This window comes from Cervus canadensis, chromosome 25 (genome assembly GCF_019320065.1).
Source record: "Cervus canadensis isolate Bull #8, Minnesota chromosome 25, ASM1932006v1, whole genome shotgun sequence".
In the NCBI taxonomy this organism is placed as follows: domain Eukaryota; kingdom Metazoa; phylum Chordata; class Mammalia; order Artiodactyla; family Cervidae; genus Cervus; species Cervus canadensis.
Genome location: NC_057410.1, coordinates 28,379,664 through 28,390,346, shown reverse-complemented (window position 1 = coordinate 28,390,346; position 10,683 = coordinate 28,379,664). Strand labels below are relative to the sequence as shown.

At 43.6% G+C, this 10,683-nt stretch overlaps 1 protein-coding gene across 1 annotated transcript; it reads left to right on the top strand.

The window, feature by feature from the left end:
* The first annotated feature begins 5,067 nt into the window (after window positions 1–5,067).
* LOC122427236 (keratin, type II cytoskeletal 6A-like) lies at window positions 5,068–10,317 on the top strand. Its single transcript, XM_043446543.1, has 9 exons — window positions 5,068–5,681; window positions 6,559–6,773; window positions 7,111–7,171; window positions 7,311–7,406; window positions 7,533–7,697; window positions 8,140–8,265; window positions 9,086–9,306; window positions 9,524–9,558; window positions 9,669–10,317. The coding sequence occupies exons 1-9, from the start codon at window positions 5,142–5,144 to the stop codon at window positions 9,905–9,907; spliced, it is 1,698 nt and encodes a 565-aa protein (XP_043302478.1). The 5' UTR covers window positions 5,068–5,141; the 3' UTR covers window positions 9,908–10,317.
* The last annotated feature ends 366 nt before the right edge of the window (window positions 10,318–10,683 follow it).

The window sequence follows — 10,683 nt, the reverse complement described above, 5'->3', positions numbered from 1 at the left end:
GAGTCCATCTTTGAGAGCAACTGGATATCTTGGACCATAACTTTCTCTAGGCCATCTCTTCTCTTCAAGGCTGTCACCTTGAAGACTCCAGGGATGTCCCTTCAACACTAGAAAGGGAGTAGGGGTGGGAAATCATCCTCTTTAGTCTTAGAGGCAGGTTCACTCAAATGTGCCATTTTCTCCCATGCTCTTATTGTCCCCAGTCTTCTCATGCAACTGTAGCATCCCCTTCTTGAAGCTCACTGCCATCCATATCTGTACTCCCTCACTTAAGAAATTTCTCTCCAACCAATGTAATAATGGAAGATTTTTTTTTTCCTGCTTCTGTTTGCAACCACAAGGTTAGAGTTAATCTGGATTCTCATATTGTTGTGAAAGTGAAAGTCACTCAGCTGTGTCCAACTCTTTGTGACCCCATGAACTATACAGTCCATGGAATTCTCCAGTCCAGAATACTGGAGTGGGTAGCCTTTCCCTTCTCCGGGGGAATCTTCCCAGGTCTCCTGCATTGCAGGCAGATTCTTTACCAGCTGAGCCACAAGGGAAGCCCAAGAACACTGGAGTGGGTACCCTATCCCTTCTCCAGTGGATCTTCCTGACCCAGGGATCAAACCAGGTCTCCTGCATTACAGGCTGATTCTTTACCAACTGAGCTATCTGGTAAGCCCAGATGTCAGGTTTGTTGTAGAACAGAGCAAATAAGGAATATGCCATTCAGAGCTAAGCTTTTCAGATATAGTTTAAAAAAACAGTTATAAAATCATCCTATATCCTCCCATTTGAATCTGAAATATATCTATAAACTTCTGATTTAAATATTTTCTAAATTTGTTTTTACATATTTCTAGATCTGTATTTTGAAAAGACGTCAAACCTAGAAGAACCCAGTAACAATGAACATCCCTAGCATACAAATTCTAGCTTTTAAATACCATTTCCCAATAAAAGGCACCTCAGCTACTCACAGAAATGACTGATTCCATGTCTGCTGCAAGATAAGTACAAGGTAACCTGAGACTTCTCATCCTTGTCAACAAAAAAGCTTTCAAAACCCACTAGGACCCTGTGAAAAGGACACAGAAGAAAATCTGAAGAACTCAAGTGGTGTAAAATGGGACAGTTTAAGTACCCAAAAGGTTTAATGCCTGCAGTGGACAGAAATATATTGAATATATTTTTTGAACTGTGGATTTATAATCATACAAAACCAAAATAACAAACAAACAAAACTTCCTCAATTATATTTGGAAATTATGGTGGTCCTAATTCACTGTTATGAAAATTACAAAATTATAAGAAAGAAGCAATTATTCTGCCTTTCCTGTCTGAATAAAATACATATTACTATCTAAAAAGTAAACAATAAAGATTTCTTCTTTATAGATGACTCCCAATTGATAAATGAGGAGGAGAGATGTTAAATTCAAAATTACAGATTTGCAATCTCTAATGAATAATGATTGTGGGACTTGACCAATGAATGGTAAAATATTAGATGACAAATTTATTCAGCACTTTTTAATGGAGGGATAAGCCTGGAACTATAGCTATACTACGGATCAGTCTTAACATCACTAAACTGGATAGCTAGCTTTATGTGTCTCACAAGCTGAGGCAATATGGGCACAGGACCAACTGAGACATAACCTTACCTGAAACAACAGGAAAAGTCTAATTAACTTATGTAACTACTATATACGAAAACTGGGGTTAGAAGTTATGTGGCACCAACAGGAAACAATGAACCAAATCAAGTTTAGACATACCAGAGAAAAAACCAATTTGTCCACAAATCAGTGGTATTAAAAAGGGATCTATTACAGTATGAAAGAATCTTTAGAGACCCAAGAATCTAGTGAAGATGTTGCTTCTAGTAAGCCAGTATAAAAAGACATCTTTGAAATAATCAGAGAAGTGTGAACATAAAAGGACATTCGGTTTCATTAAGAAGCAACTGTTGCTACAGATACAAAACTGTTATACAGTTAGATTAAAAAGTCATCCTTTCTTAGGCAAGCTTGCAAATACTGACAATTAAAATGACTTAATGTCTTAATTTTCTTGAAGATACATCAACAAAAATGTAGATTTCAATAGGAGAAGTAGGGGAATTAGATGAGACAATAATGAGAAATATGGATAAGTGTTTAATCTGGAAGATTGGTACATGGCTGTTTACATAACTATTGTCTCTCATTGTATCCACTGGACTTCTGATGATACAGACTTTGATTAAGTAGTAAAGGAGGTTGTTCCACTGAGAAGAGCATTAATATATTTGGGAATGAAATTTCTGATGATGGTAAATCTGATGTATTGTAGACCACTTTCAGGTGACCCCATCAGGTTCAGGAGGGGGGCCCTGAGCAATGATGTCTTCATTGAACCCAATAGTTTCCATGTAGTGCAAGAAAAGAAAAGCAATATTTCTAGCATCAATTATTACTTAATATTTTAAATGCTATGTGTTTTAAATATAAATATATGAACAGGAGACTTCTGAATGTAGCTGAAATGGAGGCATCTCTCCTTCTTAGAAATTGCCTTAAACCAAACAAGGAGAACAAGAATCATAAAAGTAATCTCCACCCTCAGCCCCCAAAAGGAAAACATCTTAAATTCCTTCAATCAAAAAAAAAAAAAAAAAAAAGAATAGAAAATCCTTCCTACAGAAAGAGAGAAAGCAATCATAGATGTTGGAAAAACTCAGAAAGAAGATGTCCTCAATGCACATCTCAGAAAATCCAGTGAAGAACACTCTCAAAAACAGACAAATCGAAACTAAACAACGTGGGAACACAGAACAGCACACAAAGCTAACCCTGAGGTTTTCCTGTTGCCAGGCACCTATGACTCATGTAACTCCTGCTACATGAATATGAAGAACACATCCTCAGGTGCATATCCAAGAACTGAAGAATCAATCTTTGCAACAGTCAGAACTGGGTGTGTGGGCTATAGGCAGGGCCTATTTGCCCTGAAGTTTCAAGACACAGGGAAGGCAGGGTTGAGTAAGGAATCAGAGGCAATGCCTATTGGCAGCTTGTTGTTGGAGAAGCAAAGAAAACCGAGACTGAACTGTGAGCCACTCTGCAGACATCTTCCTTGGCTTGGATGAATTAAAATTAAAAGAACTATTTACACAACCTGTGTCCTACTGAGAATTCCTGTTATTCTGGTTGTGGCCTGGCCTCTCCTCCCAGAAGACTGTCTGTAAAGGCAGGTCCAAAAGGATCTCAAATCATTCAGAGACGAGCCCTTGTCAGGAAGGAACCATTCCAGGACCCACAAAGGACAATTTACATTAAAGCAAACAAATAAACAAGCAAACAAAACAAAAAAACACAAGGAAAAGGAAAAGCAAGAGGCACTTAGAAAACATTCAACAGGAAGGCATCACAGTAAGATATTTCTTAAGAGGCAATGAAACAAACTTAATGAAATAATAAAGCCAAGGGGCAATAGAGTGAGAAATAAAAGATTAAATTATTAGCTGGTAAACCGCAGATAAGCAGTAGAGAAAAATGATAAAACCACTATAGAAATGAAGGCCAGGCTGAAAACAGCACAAGACCTTGCTGATGCACAACAATGGATCACAGGTAAAGGTGAAGGAAACAACCCACAGGAAATAGCACTCAGAGAATGCTGCGTGAGAACTGAGAGAGAACAGAGACGTGGGAGACAAAGTACATATACCATAGCATAATTGTAAAAGAGTGTGTCTATATATATATATATATCATATATATATGTATATATGTATGTATATATTCAACATATATTCTCACATGCTTCATACATGCCCTAGGAGAAGCACAGAAATATTTAGGTGAGGTGACTACAAGGATACACAGGGAATGGTAACACCTATGCCTGTCTTACTACACATGACTGGGGAATGGCCTTGAGCATGCAATTTTTTCCTTAAACATGTATTACTTATTTAACATTTTAAAATGAATAAGTAGACGTGTAAATATCAATATTATGTATATAAATAGGCATTCTGACATTTATATCTGTAATGTTTAAGGAGATAGCTTATTACGTTTCTAGTTTGAACTGTCAGTTCATAGGATAGAAGAAGGACTTGAGACCATCTTAAAGAAGATGACATGATTATGCAAATTAACACTCCCAGACTGGACAACTGAAAAACATAAATAAAACTGTTTTGCTTTTTTTTCACAAATAAACTGCAAGTGGAAAGGTGGAGGCAGATTTAATGACCTGAAATATAAAGATATAATATGTTAAATATATCACCCAAACACAAGATTTATGGAACTTATTAGAATCCTGATTTGGAAAAGCAAATGCAAAATATAAATAACAAAAAGAGACTTTTCCAAGATTGAATAAATGCATCTGGGTGTTAATGAACATCTAAGTATTAAGGATATATAAAGAGCAACTCATTTACAGATAAATATTGAATTGTATTCTAAAGATATAACAAGACATTTGGGAACTACTTCTCAGAATATTAGAGTTGATAAGGAATTGCATGAGGGTGTAGAAGAAATAAGGCTGACCATGATAAATTAATTTTTATAAAATCCAGCAATAGGTATACAGAGACCCATTTATATTGCAAATCTACATACCTACCTGTGGGAAATTTTTAGGGAAAGCAAAAAAGGTCAAGTTGAACTTCTGTAATTAATGACAGACACGAATAATTACAGTTATAGGGAAAGCAATAGGCTATTTTGCTCTCCAGGATCTCTGGCTGGTGGGTGAAACACCAGGGCAGACGAGCCTCAGTACATTTCACACATGAGCATAACGTGGAGAACCTTTGTGTGAGTTGCTGACTAACTCCCAGCTCAGTTGGGTTGAGACTAGTCTTACTGTTCTCAGAGCTGTCAAAGCTGGAAGGCAGGAGAAATTTTCCCTGACTAAAGGAAACCAAAAATGCAATCTTCATATTTCATAACTTTTCTAATAAACCGATGTGATCTCACTCTTTGTGAAGCCTGGCCCTTCCCAACCTGCAGGCTCACCTTCCAGGACTGAGCCCAGCCCAGTTTCTCCATATATAAGCTGCTGCCGGGAAGCTCCTCTTACAGACCTGCTCCTCTCAGCCCTACACTCCACCCCTTGCTCCTGCCTCAGTCTCTTCTTCTTCAGGAACCATGTCTTACAAATCCATCGTGAAGACCCAAAGTAGCAGCCACAGGGGCTTCAGTGCTGGCTCAGCCAGAGTCCCTGGGGTCTGCCGCTCTGGCTTCAGTAGCGTGTCCCTGTCCCGCTCCAGGGGCAGTGGCGGCCTCGCTGGAGTGTGTGGAGGAGCTGGCTTTGGCAGCCGCAGCCTCTATGGCCTGGGGGGCTCCAAGAGGATCTCCATTGCAGGGGGCAGCTGTGTCATCGGTGGCGGATATGGCGGCAGAATTGGAGCTGGCTATGGCTTCGGAGGTGGAGCCGGGAGTGGATTTGGTTTTGGTGCTGGGGCTGGTAGTGGCTTTGGGCTTGGTGGTGGAGCTGGCTTTGGAGGTGGCTTCGGTGGTGCTGGCTTTCCTGTGTGCCCCCCTGGAGGCATCCAAGAGGTGACCGTCAACCAGAGTCTCCTGACTCCCCTCAACCTGCAAATCGACCCCACCATCCAGCGGGTGAGGACTGAGGAGCGGGAGCAGATCAAGACCCTCAACAACAAGTTTGCCTCCTTCATCGATAAGGTGAGTTGGGAGCATCTGCCCCCAGTGGGGATTGCAGAGTGTCCAAGAGAGCCAACTAATGTCCTACGGGGGCGGGAAGACTCGGGGGAGAGGGAGGTGGGACTCAGGCGAGCTCTCCACTGGGATGCAGGACAGGCTCCATGTGGACCCCAGGCAGAAGGTGATGGAAATCATTTATAACTACTCATCCCTCACTTGGCCCCTTTCTTGCTGAGGAAACATTCACAGTTCTTGATAATCCTGAAGGAAAGAACAGAAAATGAGAGAGTGCAATAAGATGGCTTGATCTTCTGAATGGTCTAAGAAAGTTAAAAGGGTATTGCAGTGGAAACTTCATTTGAGTCATCCACATAGATGGATGCTGGAGGGAGGAAAGAAAGTAAAAAACAAAAGGGAGTTTGAGGAAACACAACTCAAGTATATATCCTGTAGAACCAGAAAATGAGCATTAAGGGACTTTGTATCAGCTGTATTCGTGCACTATATGGGAAACAAGGTTAAATCCAGTCATTAATAGAATTGGAATCTAATAATTAGATTATAAATATCTGATATCCCTTAACTGAGGCATGTGTTTTGTAAAAGCTCTGTGCAACATGAGCAAATGCTATGATGAAGTACGTTAGTACTTGTTCATGTCAAGAGGAAGACAGGAAGGGTTGAAAGTCCCTGACAGTCTCCACAGTGAGAGGGAGGGAACATCTGACAGCTCCCTGGAGAAACTTGGCCATGAGACCTGTGTGGTATGAAGCTGAAGAATCAGGGGAGCAGAACTGTCAGCCTCTGTACAGGCTCTGGAGCAGCCCAACACCACCGGGACCACGAGATTGGCCTGGGGACTTGTCAACTCACAGATAACCATCTTGTCTCCCTGCAGGTGCGATTCCTGGAGCAGCAGAACAAGGTCCTGGACACCAAGTGGACCCTGCTGCAGGAACAGGGTACCAAGACCGTGAGGCAGAACCTGGAGCCTTTGTTCGAGCAGTACATCAACAGCCTCAGGAGACAGCTGGATAGTATCCTTGGGGAGAGAGGCCGCCTGGACTCGGAGCTCAGGGGGATGCAGGACACGGTGGAGGACTTCAAGAACAAGTGAGTTATAGGAGCGAAAACACCTTAGACTCCTGAAGCCCACACTGCAGTCTATTAGATGACCGTGTCCAATGAGGGCATGATTCTTAGTAAAACATGTCAATAGACATGACATTATAATTGTTACTAAACACAAACCCTGAAGAACAAAAGGGCCATAAAAGTTGAATGGGAAGAGTAGCGGAGTAAAGAAATTAGAAACCACAAATTACAACCTTTAGGCTTATTGACAGGTCTCATTTGTATATATCCAATCTGGGGAGCAGATATCCCAGGCTGCTTTTTCTGTATCATCTTCACTGCTGACTCAATTAGATTTTATTCCTTTTAATTCCAGATATGAAGATGAAATCAACAGGCGCACGGCAGCAGAGAATGAGTTTGTGAAACTGAAGAAGGTAAGATGGGTCAGATCAGGGGTTCATGCTCCTTTCCTGAAGGAGAGGATTCTGAGAAAAGAATCATCAAGGAGACTAAAACAGGAGCAGGCTGGGCAGGAGGGCTCATCTGATCCCAGTCTGTTGGCTTCTTCCCCAGGATGTGGATATTGCCTACATGAACAAGGTTGAACTACAAGCCAAGGTAGACGCTCTCACAGATGAGATCAACTTCCTAAGAACCTTCTATGAGGCTGTAAGTATCTCTCTGCATTCTGTTTCATTGCCTTTAAAGAGATTTGTGAAGAGTGGAATATCTTTGGTCTAGGTACCTCTCTAAAAATCGGGACCAAAGATGATCAGATGATCTCTTGTTCTGCAGGAACTGGCTCAGATGCAAACCCACATCTCAGACACTTCTGTGATCCTCTCCATGGACAACAACCGCAACCTGGACCTGGACAGCATCATTGCTGAAGTCAAAGCCCAATATGAGGAGATCGCTCAGAGGAGCCGGGCTGAGGCTGAGTCCTGGTACCAGTCCAAGGTGAGTGGTGAGGTGGCAGCTGATGAAGAATCCCTGTGCCTCCCCTGAGAACATCAATGTGCCTATAGACTTCAGTGGGGAAACTACAACTAAGAAGTGGGGGACTTTCGGGTAGATCTTTTGGGTAATTATGTCCAAGTCTCATAGGTCAAAGAACCCAAGTTAGGAGGAAAGCTAATGTAGATCAAGGTGAGTGACCTTTGTTTTAGCTTTATTTCAATGTTGACTCTCAGCAACAGTACAGAACATTGCTTTTCCTGAAGAGAACCAGTCAGTCAGTGGTCCTACCAAGGATGGTGTGTGATGGGTGTAGAGTGTCAATGACTTAGTAACACCAGTTTTCTTTAAATATCTTGTGGAAAACCATTAGATTCCCTTTTGAAAGACTAGATTAGTGTCTCTGAAGCTTATGAACATCACTTTGTCTCCCTCTGGTTTATAGTACGAGGAGCTGCGGGTGACGGCGGGCAGACACGGGGATGACCTGCGTAACACCAAGCAGGAGATCACTGAGATCAACCGCGTGATCCAGAGGCTGAGATCTGAGATCGATCATGTCAAGAAGCAGGTACAGTGGGGACCATGGAAGAGAAAAGCATCCTTTCCTTCCTAGACCGTCAGGTGTCATCAACCATCATGTGGGAAATTTCTGGGAACTGAGGAAAAGCAGGGAGAGAAGGACATGTATTTCCTCCCTGGGAGAGTTTCCCCAGGTTAGAGAGATGGAGCCCAACTCAAGAGCAGGAAACAAACTCAGGATAGGCCGAATCTCTACTGGTCTTGGGACAAAGATACGGTCTAGAGGCATTGAAATGAGATTCACAAGGGGAGTGATTGAGTTGAGAATTCAAGATGCAAGTTGACAAAGAAAAGTTTAGGACAGATAGTGTGGAGAAGAATGCTGCAAATATGATCAGATTCATTGTAAAAAGAATCCAAGAAAAGACACAGGAAAAATGAAGGTTGTCCAAAACTGTGAAGAGGAAGGAAGGCAAAGTCTCAACAGCTTAAGATGAAATCATCTCCTCACTGAGGATGTTTCTGGCTTTGTACAAGTTATTGTATATTCACATGAACTTACTCAAACTGTCAACATTCAACACAAGTCAGTGGGTCCATTTCTTCCCTTGTCCCTTGGTCTTTGGGCTGCTGTGGTATCTTCTAGGCCTGTCATCATTTGGGTGGTTAACATGGAAAGGAATAGAATTTCTTAAGGTGCTCATAGAATAATTAAAGTTAGAGCACTCTTAAAAATCTGGACAAAACGAATCAAATGTCCTTTTCCATGAGATCTGGGCTCTAGGGCTCGTCCTCACTGGGAAAGTAGAAGTATGCTTCCTCTCCCCTGGAGCCCAGACTCAGGTTCATCTGCCCCTCCTCCCCTCTAGTGCACCAGCCTGCAATCCGCCATCGCCGACGCTGAGCAGCGTGGGGAGCTGGCCCTCAAGGATGCCAGGAGCAAGCTGACTGGCCTGGAGGACGCCCTGCAGAAGGCCAAGCAGGACATGGCACGGCTGCTGAAGGAGTACCAGGAGCTCATGAATGTCAAGCTGGCCCTGGACGTGGAGATTGCCACCTACAGGAAGCTGCTGGAGGGCGAGGAGTGCAGGTGAGTAACTCACACAACCTCCTCAATCATCTGGCTCCATCTCCAAGAAGTCCTGCCAATGAGCCCATGTGGAAGGCACTCTAGTGCTGGTCATAGTGCTACTCCCAGAAGAGCCCTGAGAAGGCAGGTTCCTGGGGAGTCTCCTCACACGGAGGTTTCCCGTGCGGGTCCAGCTGTGGCTCTGGGCCTCATCATGGCTGTGTCCTCTCTCTCCTAGGCTGAGTGGGGAAGGCGTTGGACAAGTCAACATCTGTAAGTACTTCACCTGCCCCCGGCCCTTGCCCTTGCGTCCCCCTGACTGGACTCTGTGTGGCAGAGTGAGCTCACCATCTTGTCCTGACCTTGCCCCCTTGCCTCCGCAGCCGTGGTGCAGTCCACCGTCTCTGGTGGCTATGGCGGTGCCGGCGGTCTCGGCGGTGGCTTAGGCGTGGGCGGAGGAAGCGGCTACTCCTACAGCGGCGGCCACAGCCTCGGAGGTGGCTTCAGCGCTGGCAGTGGCAGAGCCATCGGGGGTGGCTTCAGCTCCTGTGGGGGCAGCAGTTCCACCATCAAATACACCACCACCTCCTCCTCCTCCAGCAAGAAGAGCTACAAGCACTGAAGTCCTGTCATGGGCTCAAGCTCCCACAATGTCTCAAGCTCCCTCTGTTTTGCTCCCTCCTTTGCTCTCTCCTCCAGTTGCTTTCTCTTTTCTGCTTCCTTTTCTTACTTCTTGAATTAGAACTGAAGTTGCTGAGTGTCCTCATCTTCTCTCTCCCCAAACCTGTTGCAACTGAGCGTCCATTGTTCACCACTGGAAGGTCGCTACTTGGGTCCTAGTCCAGACAGGGCAATCCCACTTACTTTCCACTGGGCCAGGAGATCCAATCTCAGAGATGTTGTGTTCCTCCCTTGCAATGATTGTGAAAGCACAAGTGACTAGTTCTATGATGTACAGGGTTTGTATCCCTGTGTTGCTTCCTCTGCTCTTTGCTCACTTGTATTGCTAAATAAAGCAGATTTATGGGATAATGTGTGGTTTCACATAGCCTTTCTTTGTCACGAATGGTTCTTGAGGTTTTCATGTGACAAATGAAGCATTCTTCTCAGGCATGAAGAACACACCCCACGCCCATGTGCCTCACTCCCTTCCTGTAGAGAACGTCAACAAACAGCAGCTTGGGATACTGATAATCAGCTTTCCCTCACAGATACAATTGAATCCAAATGTTTGGCAAGTGTCATGGGAGGACTCTGGTCCAGCATCATGTATACCCTGCTTTTTATTGTTGGGGCCAAGTGTAATCAATTAGTATCTCCTCCTAAGGCCACTCAACCCACACTCAAGGGGTCAAGTCTTAATGTTCATTAGAGCAATCATGTTTCTGGCCCATCAGA